The 18,713-nt window shown below is 31.7% G+C and overlaps 2 protein-coding genes across 2 annotated transcripts; both read left to right on the top strand.

Moving 5' to 3' along the window:
• The first annotated feature begins 3,621 nt into the window (after positions 1 to 3,621).
• Positions 3,622 to 5,163, top strand: LOC131852467 (sucrose-6-phosphate hydrolase-like). Its single transcript, XM_059203132.1, has one exon. It carries the CDS (start codon positions 3,622 to 3,624, stop codon positions 5,161 to 5,163), a length of 1,542 nt encoding a protein of 513 aa, XP_059059115.1.
• A 2,968-nt stretch (positions 5,164 to 8,131) lies between these two features.
• LOC131852482 (glutaminyl-peptide cyclotransferase-like) lies at positions 8,132 to 18,638 on the top strand. Its single transcript, XM_059203147.1, has 5 exons — positions 8,132 to 8,375; positions 10,668 to 10,998; positions 11,339 to 11,571; positions 12,296 to 12,521; positions 17,731 to 18,638. Exons 1-5 carry the CDS (start codon positions 8,295 to 8,297, stop codon positions 17,880 to 17,882), a joined length of 1,023 nt encoding a protein of 340 aa, XP_059059130.1. The 5' UTR covers positions 8,132 to 8,294; the 3' UTR covers positions 17,883 to 18,638.
• The last annotated feature ends 75 nt before the right edge of the window (positions 18,639 to 18,713 follow it).

Below are 18,713 nucleotides of genomic sequence, written 5' to 3'. Positions count from 1 at the left end.
ATTACATATTCTTGAATACATTGTGCCTTTTTAATGATATCTTAAGTATTAATAATAATTGGCCGAATCTGCGACGAATGTGCGCCGGAAAGCACGCATTCTCTTGACCCTTATAGTCTGTTTATTAATCCCGAAGACAAATTTGACATTAGCGATGTAGCCAGGTTTTTGCAAAAACACTAGTATATGTACGTAAATCTGTTATTGAAACGTTATGTATAATCTATAGTATAGCTTTAAAACTGTTATGTTAAAATAAAAATTTCCGATTAAACAAATCAGTATCGCAAACACAGCACTACCACGCTATAGATGGTAACATTATTTGAAAATTTGACATTTACACCTGTCAATTTAGTCTCCGGGATTAAAATATAGACTATACAAATTATTTTTATACTCTCTGTCTTTTCATTACACATTCTCCCTCTTTTAGGCGGCGTAATATAGGCGTAGACAGTAATTATATATTCTTGAATACATTATGCCTTTCTAATGACTAATAAGTATTAATAATAATTGACAATATAAAATTATTTTTAATGTTATTTTGTATATTATGACAATCGTAGAATAATAGATTTTGTTAAACTTTGTGCACACATAAATGCAAGATATCCAAAGGTGTAAATATTAATGTATTCACTAGCGCAATCTTTAATTTATAAGTGTTTATAAAATAGCATTATTGTAATTGTCAATGAAAATTAGCAAGTTTTTAGACTCATTCCAAGATAAATTGCTATAATCTCACTAAAGAACTACAACCACAAATTGTAGAGACGTATATGTAGCCATTATGTAATGTGCATAATAGTTTAATACTGAATCTCTTTTTACAATGATATTATTTTATTTTAGTTATTAAGGTTAGCTCAATATCATATCATGTTGTTTTATAGAAATAAATTATTTAGGGAATTAATATTTAATTAGTATAATTTAATAATTGTATGTGGTGTAGGATATAGTAGTCACTTTGTATGGAAAACGAAGACTTACAAAAAATGATTTATAACGTACACAACACACAATTTTTATAAAAAATTTGCAATGCGACGTACGGTGTCGCTTACATCTAGGTGCAGACTGGGAGCGCGGCGTCCGTTGGCCGGTTATATGTTCAAATCTATCATGATACCGCACGCAGAGACAAAACTTAGACAAAAAACATTAGTTTTATAATCTTGGTTGAGGCATGGAACGCGTCGCTTACAATAATAGTAAAATTACAAAGGAAACAACACTTATAAAATAATCATGATATTATTTTTTGAGGTAATCACAGCCGAGTGGAATATTCAAAATATAATCAACGTCTGGTTGACGAATGCTTTGTGAACTTAATCATTCTGCCTCTAATGTTGGTACAACTTCTCTGTCATCAGTATGGTGGTGCAACATTTAACTGCCTTGGTAGTCTAGCGTACTGCTTAACTTCTGAAGGTCGTGGGTTCGATTCCTCGCACGGTGCAAACATTTGTATTCATGAGTGAATGTTTGTATCAGTCTGGGTGTTTTCTATGTATATTATGTATGTATTTACAAAAAAAAGTATATTATGTACCTATTTATATCAGTTGTCTAGTACCCATAACACAAGCTATACTTACCGTGGGACTAGATAGCGCTGTGTTAATTGTCCAGAGCCATTTATTTATTTATTGGTAGTTATTTTATATTTTTTTTCTGTTAATCTGTATTTTGTCTGTATGAGCTGTCATTTAACGATACATCACATGTTAGTATAAAAAAAGGATATTGTCAGCCGAGTAACCCAACGGTGTGTTAGAAATATAATAATTATACTGAATTTATTTTCAAATAAATATTAGAGTATATAACACGTATCAAATACATTAATTAAGAAATGACTAGCTGTGGAAAACGAACGTAAATGTTTTATGTTTAAAGTCGACTTCTCAAAAATATTCCAGATTTTGTGTTTTACAGATCGTAATTCTCATAATCTCTGATCGATCTTATAGTAGTAGCTAAAATATATAAGTACATAAGTGTCATTACCTGACCTCTTCTATACTCTGTGATATATGCAATACTATCATAATAAATTACATATAAAATTATATTATATTTACAATTTTATATAAAACCACCATAGTGCCTATAATTGTACCTTAAGCAATACATTCCATTAGATTTAAGTAGTGTATTTTTCGAATATAGTTTTATTATACTGATGTGTTGATTTTAAAAAATGATTATTAAATAAATTTTATTACAATACACGGAAGTTTTTTTTTTTCAATATTATTTTAGTGATGTTGGTATAGTTTCTTTCCGCAGCCTACTTCCCCACCGCGAGAAGTGGGCCATCGACTAACGTGAAGTTAAACATATACTTATACTACATATGTATATGCATATTGATAAATCTAATCTTCCAAATAAAGATGGGTGACACTGCATGTTGTCAACTCACCCGGCCGGCCAGCGGTGGTTCTGGGCCATAAGGTCCTCGGTGTCACTGTTAGGCAAATTGTAACATCTCGGCTGGAGTTGTACAAAAATGGAAATTAAATAAATATTATAATATTAAAGTAAATTAAAAAAGGCACGGACGAATATGTCTGTGGAAAAATGTATTTAAATATAAAAAAAAAAAAAACTGATACTATCCTCGTTTGTTATTTTGTTATTTACGCACATTTGACTTAGAAATATCCGAGGATAATGTATCCCGGGATACGTTATAATATGATATCTACAGTACTACTACTAACTATTATGAAGATTACTGGGTGTTTTCTATGTATAAAAGTATTAAAGTATTACTATCAGTAGTCTAGTACTCATAACATAAGTTAGTACAAATAACATACCTTGGTATTGAATAGTGCTGTGTGAAATGTCCATTTATTAGGAGTTATAATTATAATAATGAAATTGCAAGAATAGATTAATAACTTAGAAAAAGAAGTCTGTTTCATTCGTAAAATTTGGGGCCCAAACGTGTCTACCCATCCTAATGGTAGAAAACCGTGATATCCGGCTCGAAGGACCACATGGGTTATGTTACTGTGGTAGACTCGATATTTAACATTAAGATTATTTATTGCTTCACTTTATGCCTTATTCTAGCGTTATAGATATCTGTATGCAATACTTTTATGCTGTGCTCACTCTAATAATAAGAACAATGAGTTAGAACTATAGAATTGAAAATAAATAGTTCTTTTCATTCTCTTATCTGTGGTTTTATTATAATGTCGTCAGCATGTGTACAATTTATGCTATTTTCTATTTCTGCCGCCAAAATTTTTACCCTTTGTGTTTCTAATTGAGGTAGTAACTGAATAGTAATATAATAGCTACAGTGTTTTGCAATTATTAAATTCATCTTTCTAGATATCTACAAAGACTTACGTTTTTTTGTTCTACAATACTACTACGTTCTAGTTATTGTAGTAGTTATGTTTATTCAAAACATTACGTAGGTACACAACTTCTATCGCAATTGTTTATATATTATCCCTTACTCCACTAGATGATCTAATTTCATTATTACACATGAAGTTTATAAAACAGTCTATTGTATTTTTGTATGATTTTTATAATCACTAATATAGTAAGTTAGTCGTTGTTAAAACTCCCGCGCAGATGGAAGTGTTAATACTATTAGTATGGTTAACTATGGCCAGTACAGAACTTCCAAACGATCTGTCCCATCTCGAGGAGTTTGTAGACCAAAAACGCTTTGGTATAAGAAAAAAATATAGACCTCTGTATCACATATCGTCACCAGTGGGTTGGCTGAACAATCCCAGCGGTTTCGTTTTCTTCAAGCAACAGTACCACATCTTCTACCAATATCACCCTTACAAAGGCGCATGGGGCTCTTTGCATTGGGGTCATGCTATTAGTGAGAATCTTGTCGATTGGGTACACTATCCACCGACGTTGATACCAAAGGATATGTATGACAAACATGGCTGTCTATCAGGATCTGCTATCGTCCACAATGGTTACCTGACCCTATTCTACACTGGTAACGTATTATCCAACAACAGAACGCATCAGACACAAAATATCGCTATCAGTTCAGACGGAATTATTTTCCAGAAATATCTGTACAATCCAGTTATCAGAAAGGCCCCGTTTAAGATCACTGGGTTTAGAAACCCCAAAGTGTGGAAGTTTCGTAACACTTGGTACATGATCTTAGGTACCGTGTATGAGCAACGTGGAGTATTGGTATTATATACGTCACCAGATATATTTAATTGGAAATTCAACACAACCTTATTACGTTCATATGGAGATATGGGCTACATGTGGGAGAACCCTGATTTCTTCGAAGTAGACGGTCAGTATGTGCTAATATTGTCTGCGCAAGGAATCCAACCGGATGTACATAGATTTAAAAATTTCTATCAAACTGGTTACGTCGTCGGAAGCTTTAACTACGGTACGTCACAATTTGAAGACGTGGAGATATCAACTGCTACTTTCAATGAACTTGATTATGGACATGATTTCTATGGGGCGCAAACTATGCAAACGTTAGATGGTAGGCGACTTTTAATCGCCTGGCTCGGTATGTGGGAGAATGACTTTGAAGAATCAAAAGCCGGATGGGCCAGTATGCTAACGATAGTCAGAGAAGTACGTATGACCTTTAACGGGCGTCTCTTAATGAGACCTATAAGTGAGCTTGCTGAATTGAGAACGGAAGTCCTCGAGAGCGCTTGGTACACTCCTGGAGAGGCGTTCCAAGCTGGAACCAAATCTTTTGAGCTGTTAGTAAACTCGACTTCAGTGTCGCATGATGCCGTGCTTATACTAGAATGGGGTAGCAGCGTGAGAGTACAAAGGTACATTATAAGATATTCATCTGAATTTGGGAGCGTAAGTGTGGATCGAGGTGGAACAAACGGCATAAGAAGAGCCGACTGGGCGCCAGTTCACCAGATATTTTGGCATATATTTGTCGATTCCAGTTCCATAGAGGTATTTTGTGGAGACGGAGAAGTAGTTTTCTCTAGTCGCATCTATCCTAAGAGGTCTATTCGAATTAGAATTGCTGGTGAAATGGAGTTACATATAACGCAGTACAAATTGAGACGCAGTGTAGGCTATGACGAAAAGTTGCGTGAATACCTGAGAAGTAACTATCTTGCTAAGTATAATAATGATAACTAATAAGTCTGGTATTTGTAAAATATAAATAAACTTACATACTATTTAATAGTTATTTTAGTTATTTTCTATTAAGATAATTATTTATCATCTAACAATAAAAAATTACACTATGGTCGTAATGATTACATTACAACCATAGTGTAATTTTTATTTGAAACTACAGTTTTTATTTAACTGGAAATGTAACCGTTTCTGTCGGTCCTCTCTTAACATCTGTTATGTTATATACAATAATAATAAACAGTATATACGGACAGACTACGGAAATCACTAACTAATTCTACTCACAAACGTATTTCAAATAATAAGACAATTCTAATCACGTAACTACGTTTTTGCATAGTGTTCCTACTTATTAAGTTTTTATTGAATAGTTACCATATTTAGATACTCAATCACGTTCTTTGTTCATTACTGAAACTTGTACATATATAGGGTACATGGGTACGTACATGCATATAATAACATCATGATGTTTCAAAGCAGATGCTATTAACCTAAATACTATATTGAATATATATTAACGTTTTCTTATTATCCACATAATTTGTTTTAAAGTATACCTACATTAGAATATTGTAATTAAGTATTTACAAAACTGGAGTGCTCCTCGCCCGCTAACTACCACTTCTCTGACAGCGTTAGATTGGTTGGAAGCAGTTGGAAGTGATGTCTTTCAAAGATAAGTCCATCCTTGCTCACTATTTTGTATAACTATATTTATTACTAGCTGTACCTGCGACTTCGTTCGCGTGGAACATAACTTTATTTTTCTAAATTAATTTTTTTTTTAAAATAAATGTAGTCTAAGTTACTCCTACTTATTACATCAGCTACCTGCCAAAAAATTGGTGTATGTATCGTATTTATATTCATATGCTTGTAGTAAAAAACGGTTATTTCAATATTACAAACAGACACTCCAATTTTATTTATAGGTATTTTTTTTGATCTCAGGACAATTCACACAGCGCCATCTAGACCCACGTTAAGCTAACTAAAGCTTGTGTTATGGGTACTAGATAACTGATACAAGTACATAGATATTTTTTTTTTTCGTAAATACATACATATTATACATGGAAAACACCCAGACCGATACAAACAATCATACTCATGAATACAAATGTTTGTGCCGTGCGAGGAATCGAACCCGCGACCATCGGATGTAAAGCGGTGTGCTAGACCGCTATACCACCGAGTCGTCAATATGTATGTATAGATGTATAGATTAAATGTTACAAGTGAAATCAAGTAATTTAATATAAAGTACATATAACATTTAAATAGGTCAGAATTACACTATTACTCTATGTTCCGAACTGGAATATCAACCTAGCCGGCCAGTCTAATGGTAAGTAACAACCGCCGCTACGGACATCACGTCATTATATAAATTTCGTGATAAACACAAATAATAGAACACTGCCTCTGTTAATGAAAATATTGATTAAAGAGAATGATTAGTTTAGAACCTTTGTTGCCATACCAGAGATCTATGGTGTCATGCCGGAGGTGTAATGGTTGGGCACAACGCTTTACATCCAATGGTCGCGGGTTTGATTTGTCGATTTTTCCATTTTTCATTGCATAAGTAGTCCTATATGAGTACATGATTTTGACTTTGAATGGCTCATCGGTCTGTCCTAACGGTATTTGGAGGATGATAGGATGTACATAAAATCAGTCCGTCGCATCGTGGCGAATTTATCAGGAATTAACCACGATGGTACCTGACATGGCATATTTCTAGCAGTGGGACCACTTGTCCTAACTAACAAACAATCCTCCCCCATGTTAATATATGTATTTTTGGTACGTACCAATCTAAGTGAGGACCTACTGCGTAGGTGTATTTCTCACGAGACACCCTATAACAGTAATTTGATGCAGTACGTTAAAAGATCCTTCTGAATAGCTATAGATACAAAGATTTTAGATTTCACAGGATTTCACCCACTCTACGCCTACCTTGAGGATATTAAAAAAAGTTATTTTCAATTTATAATCTTCTATCTTATTATTTACGCCTAAGGTATACTTTTGTTCAACATCGTTTTCAGTTGTTCTCTCTTGAGATTCTTGTGTCTACGTCAAACATCTATTATTACGTCATTGACTTTATGTCAAAGATTAAACACAAATAATAGAACATTTCAGAAGGCCATCGTAGGTAATCGCAGGAAGAAAATCTGTTAATGAAAATATTGATTAAAGAGAATGATTAGTTTAGAACTGTAAACCGTGCTGTGTATTTATTGCAAACAGAAAAATATGGGTTATCTTGTAGAACTGTTTCTTCTGCAAAATTAATAAATAACTAATGAATTATAGAGTACTTTTATTAGATTAGGGAGTAGAAAATAACAAATCATACTTAAACGGTATTGACCCTCTGTGAAATTCCATATCTACGGATATTGGGGATGTCTGTCTCATTATTTCCCCATACATTTAGTAAAATTTCACTGTATAGAATTTTAGACATAATTTGTTTGTTTTGTTACAACAGATAAGAACATACATATTGAAATAAATAGAAATATCAATTAACGTAAGAATGGTGATTTTCAATGTTGTTCTATGAGATATATGGATAAAAATTCAAGACTTCTTCAAAAATTCAAATTATGCAACAATAACAGTGAAAAATTTTTAGAACAATGTGTTTTGGAACTCAATTATTTGATAATTATATTATGATGTGGCATGGCATGGCAATGGCATGATTACATTACGAAATTGAACCTTATCAAAATCTAAAATAAATGTATGCCTTTAGGGCTACTTTTATTTTTACCTGGTATCCCAAGAAATGTCAAATCACAACGGGAAGGTGGGTGTGACAATCGCAGTCTTTCACTCTTCCTCTAATACGATTGCTACTTAAGAGACTGAGATAGCATGAAATCAAAGGCAACACATACTATCTCTTGAGTGAATAGTGTTCTGTAGTTGTGTGCAAGTCTGTGTGACAGCACGGGCCAACCTTGATTACATTATTTCCTAATTTTCCTCCTTAAAAATACTTCAAAAATATTTTACTAATGACATATATGTAGATATACTACGTATATTTTAAAATAATAGTGCCTAGTATATACGTTTTGAGTAAAATTAAAAAATCTAAAATGATTTGGCATTTGGTAGTGAGTGTTATGTGCTTTTCATTTGTAAACAGTGACGGGGCATTGAAATTTTACGAAGAGAAGGTAAGTTTTTACAACTTTTTTGACTTTATATTGACTAAACTTTTCATAGATAGCTGCAATGTAAATGTAAATTGTACTTGTAATGTTGGGGCCAGTTTTCTACTGATGGTAATAATAAAGAAAATAATTGTATTTTCGAATCCTTTTTTTTAATAATTATAATTGTTATAGTTGTTTTTTTTATATATAAGAGATGTAACATCGATATCCAGTATTCTATAGTTGTAGACTTCTTAATTTTATACTGTATTCAGCAAATAATCCACTAACTGTACGTAAATGATTTAACAGTATTTTATGTCTACAGAATATTTTATATTTATTTATTTTCCTTGCTACTAATGGCCTGTATTATAAATACCATAAAGACTAAAATAGATGTGAATTAATATTACAATACTAATATAAAATTGTCTCTAGTAATAGTAATAATAATAATACCATACATTTCATTGATGTACCAGTGATATTACTAAATTAAAAAAATAGTATTATTTTTTAACATTGAGATATTATTCAATATCTCATCTCATATTTTTGCTACCATATAGCCATTCCATATAGCAGTAAAATTACAGAACATGGGAGTGTAATAATAATATTATCAATAATTATAATAATTCTCTGGAATATGGATGGTAATAGTATATTAAAAAATTACAAAGAAACTGTGTTTTTTTATCTAAGAATTGTTGACAGAATGCATCGTTTTTTTAAATAATTAATCGAATGTAGGTAGAATACTATTGATTAATTTTGTAATATCTAGGTGCTGTTTATGTCTAATTGTGTAATCACTATATTTAAAAAACATAGTGATATAGGTAGTGAAATTTCAAGGTTTTTATGTACCATAATATAAATTAAGATTCATATATAGTCATATTTTTAATTAGAAGTCATTCTTACAGTCATCTTTACGAAGTCAACTGACGTTTACTGTGTTGTCAGTATTTGATGAAATAAAAATAGTGTTGTGACAAAGTGAATAATTGAAAAAACTCCTGAATTAATGGAATTGCCTCAATTGTTTAGTCTAGTGAATAGTTAGTGTTACGAACTGCCGATATCGGGTATTCGAATTTTAGCCGTGCTTTATACATACCAACAAGTTTTCGACAACTATGTTCCTCTAGTATCTACCTATACTGAATACAGAGTATTTGAAACATGAAGAAAAAAATTGCGAGGAAACTTTTAAGACCTATTACAATACATCATGTAGTTAAAACTATAGATGTATAAAATATAACAATATATAACATAATATAGTTAGGTAATAAAAATAAAAAACTTGGCTTATTACAAAATTTGTTTTTATTCATCATTAGATAAAAAAGTCATTGTTGCTTTTCAGTGACATTAATTATAATCTGTCGGAAAAATTGAGAATAATTTATCTTTGAAACAGTGTTTCGGTCCACGTTTCTCCAGAGACTTAAATTGTTCATTTTCTTTGTATTCTTTTAATACATTGTAGACCGAGGTCACACCAATTCCCAAAATGTCAGCTGTTTTCGAAATACATTCTTTTTTTTCGGGAGCCTCAATAGGTAATAGTGAAGCAGCTTTCTCCTCAAATACGTGTTTGTAGACGTTTTGTATCATAAGTTTTTCGGTAACGCTTAAAGCAATCCGTGGTCTCTTCTTTCTTGGAGACAAGCTTTGGCTTGACATGCTTGGTTGAGGATCCATTTCCATCCATCCATGAGAAGGATACATTGGTACGAAACAATATAGCAAATATACAATATACCTAACTATTACCACAAACACAACAGAAGGAAAAACTTATCAAAAACAATAACAAAACAGTGTGAGCGCAAAAAAAAACATTCGTGCTCTCAGACCAGAGATTAGAAGCCGAATTACGAACAAAATGGCGACCGACGCTAGCGACGTTGATCGGTGTTGGCACTAGTGGCTACTAGTGCCAACAGCGCGCTTTGTAATAAGCCGTCAAATAACTGATTGTAGTTACGTAACACTAGTAACTTATATCAGAGCACTTTCATACAATTTTATTATAAAATAGAAATAATATATTTTGTAGTTTGAAATGATTAACTATTCACACTCATTGTTCATTCATCTGACCGAGAACTGAACGCATCACTATTACTTTAAATATGGCAACATTATTTTATAACGTGACATTAGCTACTGTCAGTTAGCTTCGTCTAATTAAAAATACGACTATAGTGTAATGACTTCTCGGTGCATTTAATTGTACAGGAATTAAATGCATTGAATTACTCTATGCTGTAGTATATAAATATTTTTTTCTTACAGAATTTTCATGAAGCAAAAGAACTGACTGATAATGACATAAAATCTATAGCTAAAATGTCAAACATAGATGCTTTTAAATCTATTCTTGATGAGATCTTAATACCCCGAGTAGTGGGTACTCCAAACCATGAAAAAGTTGGCAACTACATATCAAATGAAATGAGAAACTTAGGGTGGGATGTGACAGAAAATGTCTTCCCTGACCAAACACCAGTGTTTGGTACATTGAATTTTAAGAATATCATTGCTAAATTGAACCCTGATGCAGATAGATACTTAGTGCTTGCTTGTCATTATGATAGTAAATATACAAGAGAACATGTATTTGTTGGTATGTATACTTATTTGTAAGAAATAGTTTAGTAATATTCACACTGCTTTCTTAACAGTTGGCAACACATATATGGTGGTTAGATAGTTGGCAACACACCCCTGGTGTTTCTATTGTGAAAATCATTTTACACAGCTTCTTTTTTATATAGATTATGCATTATTATCCATCCATCCATCCTTTTTTGCGTTTTATTATATTCGGTTTTTTTTTCTTGCATTGCTTGCTCCGTGACTATATGTGTTATGGCTTCCCGTAGTTTATTAATTAATTAGAAAGGTTTTATGACTTATGCTTATTCCTACGTTACATCTTTTAATTGAACAGCATTTTGTACCAGGTGCCACAGATTCGGCCGTGCCATGCGCAATGATGATAGATCTGGCTAAAGTGATGTCAGCACAACTTAACAAACTGAAGAAGTCCAATCTGAGCCTCATGTTCATATTTTTCGATGGCGAGGAGGCTTTTAGACTATGGGGTCCCAATGATTCAATCTATGGTGCTAGGCATTTGGCGAAGAAATGGCAGAGGAAACCTTACAAGGATGGTGCTAATCACCTGCAACGAATGGTAAATAGTTTTATTACAACAAATGTATCTAGGTGACTTGGTCTGCGTTACGGTTTTCCCCGTTTTTGTAACATTTTTCAGCCCAGCTCCTATTTGTCGTAGCGTGATGTTATATAGTCTTCCTTGATAAGTGGATTGTCCAATAGTAAAAGAATTTATAAAATCCAAACTCACTAAGTTTGGCTCTTAAAATATTGGTATTGGTATATATAGAGATTTATGTAAAAACTAGCTGTCCAGGCAAAAGTTGTTTTGCCTTAAAATAAAAAAAAAAATTAGGGGTGGACTACCCCTAACATTTAGGGGGATGAAAAATAGATGTTGGCCGATTCTCAGACTTACTCAATACGCTCACAAAATTTCATGAGAATCGGTCAAGCCGTTTCGGAGGAGTATGAACGAAAACTGACACGAGAATTTTATATAAGATACATCTATATAAGAAGTCAGAATTACTGAGAACTGTTATAATGCAAGATACAGACAGTTTGTAGATGAAGCATCTGAATCGACAATGATTCCCAACTTTATTATGATCAAAAATAATGTAAGAATATTGTAAACACATACGCTAATGCAATTTTACGTTGTAGAAAATGAAATGATTAGTAATTATACTATATAATGCATGTAAGAATGAAAATATAAAGTTATACGTATAAATAATGACCGCGTCAAGTTTAAAAAATTGTATTAGATGTATGTTTTGTAATGTTTTGCTCAGGACGTGCTAGTGCTGTTGGATTTGCTCGGCGCCCCGGATCCAGTGTTCTACAGCTACTTCAAAGCGACCGAGAAGTGGTACGTGCGACTGGCCAGCGCGGAGCAGAGGTTGGCGGAGTTGGACCAACTGCAGGCCTACTCGAAAGGGAAGGTGGAACAGACTTACTTCAGGCTGATGAGTTCCGGAGCATTCATAGAAGACGACCACATACCATTCCTAAAGAGAAGTAAGTAATCTAAATTACATTAAATACGTGAAACGAAAATTTTGTACCTCTTTTTATGAAAATAGCGCGGACGGAAGAGTATGAAATTTCGCACATTTATAGTTTGGATACGTGGATATAACGTAACTTTGGAGAGCATAAAATGTTTATATAATATAACCCGAATAAGCCAAAGAAAATATATTTTTCGTTCTAGCTTCAAAAATGTCAGATTGGAATGGATGAAATTTTGTAATACAAACTTTCATCCACTATTTTATTTTACTACCATGAGGGTAAAATTTTACAAACTTTGAATGTAAAATTTATTTTCATTTAATCAACAGTCTATAAAAGACATATTATACTAGATTTATTAGACATATTATTGGCCCCTTACAATTGGTAATTATAATATTTTATCAACTGGTAATGTCGTAGACAATTTTTATGATTGTTTCATTGATATTACATCATATTAGTATTTTAATTATCCAACCAGCTGAAGTCACGTTCATAATGTAACCTCTTGACATTTTGTCAATAGAAGAAATATTTTATAATTTTCTTACGTATATAATATAATATAAATTAATATGTATGTTAGTCTATAAGGTATTTATAACGGGCCTAGCTAATAAAAAAAAATATATATATTAAAAAATAAACAGGGCCGTATTGAGATATTCGGTGCTTGACGCTTAAATAGCTTAAAAATACCACCCTCATCAACTGGATGAATGGCGGTCCTCCATCCGTTTTTCTAGAAACTTTTTGCTACGCACAAATACATTGTGGAATTATCCTTCAGCAATGGTATTTCCGAACCGATACGATATCGAAATCTTCGAGATAACATATTATTTCGTCTTAAAAGGCCGGCAACATGCATGCAAAAAGGCAAGATGTTACGCTTACTATCAGGTGAGCCGCTAACTCCTTTGTCCCCTGTATAAAAATATATATTTAAAAAAAACTTGGAAAAATTTGAAAATATAATTTTTTATTAACCATTGAAGAAGGATTGAGAATATTTTAATTATGATATTTAAAAAAATTGTATGCGGTTTTATCGTGATAAACGTCAATTAAATTTTCAGCCTATGCACAGAAAACAAGATGAATTATCTAATAATAATGATAATAGTTATGCTCAGCTGGCATACATCAGCTAGTAAATAATCTAAATATATATAAATGACATAAATATTATTTTGAAGGCAATTAAATACTTTCTATATTAGGACAATACAGCAATCGCGTTACTTCAACTCAACTTCAACGGGACTGCATATGATTACGTAATAAGAAACTATACAAACACAATATTCATATTTTTTTATTTTAATATGGACTTCCCGATTTGATAATACATTATTCATACACAACTCTTTTATTATATTACAGCATATACTTTAATATGAAACAACAAAATACTAACAAAATTATTCTAGGGACTATACAATGTTAACTACAGGGCTTATTTTATATATTTTTGCATTTCTAATTCTAGATTACTATTTATTATAATTTATAATTATTATTCTTAATATTTACAACTTTTTGCTATTTTATTTTTATTACATTTTATGTTCTATTTTAACAAAGTATATTCAATGTACCTAGTAAAATAGTTTTAATTGCTATTTGATTTTTCTATTATTAGTTTGCCGTATTCACAATGTTCATGTTATGACGTATTGTATTGAAATGCGATTATTGCTATCAATTAATTTAATAACGCAACACAATATCAACATTATATGCTCTCCGGGGGACTACTTACATAGTATATTGCCTTGATGACTTGGTCATGGCCAATATACCAAATGTTACTAGCTTTTAATAGTAATTATTTCATAGACATATTATATACTACTATCTGAACCGCTCACCTTCGTTTCTATCACGCTTAGTTGACAAATTCAAATTCAAAAATATTTATTCATGTAGGACATTTTAGCTGCTTATGAACGTCAAGTTTTTACATTATAATTTTTTTCCCTGCCGTCCAGTTCGGTATATAGATCCAATTGAGAAGAACTGGCAAGAAACTCAATTGAATTACCTTTTTTTTTAAAAGCCAGTTTATTTACAATGCATAGGTATTTATATAGGTGTCTATATCTAACATTAAATGAAAATCCCTAACATGAAAACTATTAAATGTTTGTGAATCCATTAAATGTTTTTTTTTATAAAAAATATCCTATGTTCATTCTAATACCTCCAAGAACATGTGTACTGAATTTCATCATCATGAATCATGATCGGTTCAGTACCTATCGGTACCTATCCCTACTTTCACATTTATAATATTAGTTGATAAAATTTTACAGTAATATCCTTATTACTGTAAAATTTCATCAAAATCCGTTCCGTACTTTTTGCGTGAAAGTGTTTGTGGCGACATCCTTTTGGCTTATGTTTTATTCCTGAGTGTTTACATTTTTTTTCCTATTTATTTTATATTACGCTTCTTATTATTTTACATTACTGAAGAGTCAGCAAATCACACGTGACACCTCTGGTGTTTCAGGCGTCGATAGGCTACGGTAACCGTCTTGTCAATCTCTGAAATGTCTGCAACGATTTTTTCGTGACTTTCACTAGCAGATAGCATATATTATAAGGAGTAAATTTCTATATTGCTACTTTTGTTTTAGAAATTTTATTTATAGTTATAATAAAACAAAATTCGAATGAATTCGCGGGTAGCTAGTAAGAAATTTATATTTCTTTGCTATCCGCGAATTCTTAATATCGTCGATTAAATAGAAAAATGTCATTTTTCAAAATTAGAAGCTGGAATTGCCTCCTTATATAAAGTCAATTAAATTAACCGCGCCGTCTTAATCATTATCTAAATATATTTAAAATTATATATAATACTTCTGTGTAAATTTTTGTTAAAAAAATAAGTTAAATAAATTAAAAAAAACTTTAAATGCTTGACTTGTAAAAAATGTACATTTTGAATAGTGCCATTTTTCTATTTAACCGATGATATGTATAATAATATATAAATATAATCTTATGCTAGACATTTGTTCTTTTGAAAAGTTGCCTAAGATCTTATCTGTACTGTATTGATATTACGGTATCTTACAGAAAATAATGCAATAACAGTTTCTAGGACTATTGAATTTACAATGTAGATAAGTTTCAGCGCAAAATCGTTACAGTTTGAGCAATAAACTGATCTAATTTTGCGACCGAAATCGGAACTGGTATCTTAGTGAGTTAATAGTTTTGATTTCGGTCGCCAATATATTCTTATCTTCCTATGAAAAGACATTCAAAAAAGGAAGAGGTTCTGAAAAACTTATCGAAGTCCATTATTTTTTGTTTTTTTTATGTGTTTTTTATGTTTAACTTCTTCTACTTTGCACTGATTGTGATGATTCTCTCTTTATGTGACAGCCGGTGCATCTTATGTGGTCCCATATACATGGGATCAAGATCTGACTAATAGTTATTGAGTTACCTTTTTTAAAGCGATTGAAGTAATTTTTTTCGTGGCCTCAATACGATATTAGTTATGAACGGTTTGAGAATTGCAGTGACAAGGTTATTTGTACGGATCGCAATTGTTATTGTCAAACGGTCGATGGTTAAATGTAAAAATGTAGATTTTAATTTTAAGATTTATCAAATGGAAATTATTTCCATACTAACATTATAAACGGGAAAGTAACTCTGTCTGTCGGTCTGTCGAGTTATCACGACAAAACTACTGAACCGATTTAATTGAAATTTGGTACACAGATAGTCTATAGTCTGTTTTTTAATACCAGAGAGTAAATTGACAGGTGTAAATGTCAAATATTCAAATAATATTACCACCTATAGCGAGGTAATGCTGTACCTGCGATACCGATTTGTTTAATCGGAAATTTTTATATTAACATTGTAGTTTTAAAGCTTTACATAACGTTTACACAACAGATTTTCAAAATTTACGTGCATATACTAGTGTTTCAATTACTGTCATGGTATTATACAAGACATAAATATTTATATATTTGTGATTTTCCGATTATTTATACTATGAAAAATAATCGATTTTTTACACAGACGTTACACGACGTGACGATTCTCGGTATTGTAGAACTAATCAATCAATGACCAACACGGACGCGGTGAAATGGAAAATTATAATGAACACTAGCAAACCTGCGACTTCGTGCGCAAGAAATTTAACAAAAATGTTAATTAGAGAATTTTCTAAGATAAAAGTAGCCTAAGTTACTCCTTATTACATCAGCTATCTGCTAATAAAAGTCCCGTCAAAATCGCTCCAGCCATTTCAGAGACTAGCCGGAACAAACAAACAGATAGACAGACAGACAAAAATTGTAAAAAAATGTTATTTTGGTGTAAGTACCGTATTTGTATTCAATGCATGTAGTAAAAAACGGTTATTTAAAAAACACAGACACTACAAACAACAGACACAAACATACAAACACTCAACTCGACAACTTTATTTATATATATATAAATATAAAATTATTAATATGAATAGATTACATCAACATGCTGAAACTGATAACAGAAAATATGCTGCTGTATTGAGACATTTTATGCTGACGATTTTTTGTAATTGTAATAACAAACTCACTAAAAAAATACTTAAAACATTGAAGACCGTATTGAAAAATCTTATTTCTCATATGGGATCGGCATTTTTTTTATTGTTAATTATGTATACTATTTTTTAAATATGTTTTTAATGTACAATAATCTGAGGTAGACATTATTTAACCTCTAGATTTATTTCACTTAAAGTGCCCACGGGTGATCAGCTGGTCCCAACATGTAAATTTAGATACTTTCGTTGCGGAGTGACCCACCGGTGGGCATGCCGTCAAACGTGCATGGCAATAATAGTTCAGTTAGCCCATTTTATGGGGATGTTTATTTTTTTGTTGTATAATCATACAAGCTGTCCAACTCAAGTCATTTTAATTATTATCCACATATGTCACTATTAGGTAGAGATATTTTCTAAGAATAAATCCACCTTTGTACAAATTTACATACATAACTAACCGAAAGTGTTCTATATGTAATACAGTATTTCTCTGCACTACCTATGATTGACTGGAAGAAAATGTAGCATATTGTTAAGTCCGCCAAATGTACTGTACTATATTTTGTATTGTGTCCATTGAAGTTATTTTTTTATTTTAATGAAAAGATTTATACGTTGTATCTGTTTTTTCAGACGTGGACGTGTTGCACGTGATTCCGTCGCCTTTCCCTAGCGTGTGGCACACAGCACGCGACGACATCACAGCTCTCGACTTCAACACCATAGACAATCTAAACAAGATCGTACGCGTGTTTGTCTCTGAATATTTACATCTACAACCCTAGCGGCGCTCGAGGTTCCAATGGCACCTCGACACTGTACTAATAACTTGAAAATGTTACAAATACGACGGTATGGGCCAATAATTAAAACAAGACGGTTGCACACGAATAGGTAAATAAGTTTTACAATTATACACTATTAATAAAGTTAAATACATTTATACAGGAAGATGGAATTAACCAATTCGTCACGCTGTATAAGCCGCAGTAATTGAATGAGCTTAGTCGGTTAATAGTTCAGAAAATGTATTGATTGCAATCTAGTTTTAATTACATGATATTTAAAAGTATAATCGAACGAAACCGAACCAACGATGAAATAAATGGTACTAAGAAACTTAAATAAATTAAAAAATAAAAACAAGATGGCGCAGTGTCAATACTGTGATAATTGAAAATAAAAAAAAATAAAAGACAATTAGAATTTTAGATAATATTACATACATTCCTATCTATTTACATATATATACATATTGTTTTATTAGTGGGGATCAACCCTAGATTAGATTAGATATTATAGCATTGGTATAATATATTAGTAAAATTCTTTATTATAGTTGTTTGTATTAAATGCGTATGTCAAAGTCTAAATTATTTAAACGTATAGGAAACTTTTAGCTACTTATTTATGTATGTTTTGTATAACTATACCTTACGACCAGTTCAGCAAGCCACTTCAGAAGAGAAAAGAACTGGCAAGAAGCTAAGTGGTTCAATTTTTATGCTATTTGCTTCAACAGTCTTAATAGAGTATATGTCAAACACCTATCTTAAGATATGTAATGATATATCTTAAGATATTCGATAATGTTTTGTACGTGTGTTTCTCACGTA

Source organism: Achroia grisella, unplaced genomic scaffold (assembly GCF_030625045.1).
Source record: "Achroia grisella isolate CSIRO2021 unplaced genomic scaffold, CSIRO_AGI_Agris_v1 utg853, whole genome shotgun sequence".
NCBI classification, from domain to species: domain Eukaryota; kingdom Metazoa; phylum Arthropoda; class Insecta; order Lepidoptera; family Pyralidae; genus Achroia; species Achroia grisella.
This window is presented reverse-complemented; position numbering and strand designations above follow the sequence as displayed.

What these genes read in the sequence shown, in the direction of transcription:
- LOC131852467 (XM_059203132.1), top strand. Translation starts at nt 3,622, where the DNA reads ATGGAAGTGTTAATACTATTAGTATGGTTAACTATGGCCAGTACAGAA.
- LOC131852482 (XM_059203147.1), top strand. Translation starts at nt 8,295, where the DNA reads ATGATTTGGCATTTGGTAGTGAGTGTTATGTGCTTTTCATTTGTAAAC. An exon ending in TGAAATTTTACGAAGAGAAG is followed by an intron (nt 8,376 to 10,667) that starts GTAAGTTTTTAC and finishes TTTTTCTTACAG; the next exon opens with AATTTTCATGAAGCAAAAGA. An exon ending in AAGAGAACATGTATTTGTTG is followed by an intron (nt 10,999 to 11,338) that starts GTATGTATACTT and finishes ATTTTGTACCAG; the next exon opens with GTGCCACAGATTCGGCCGTG.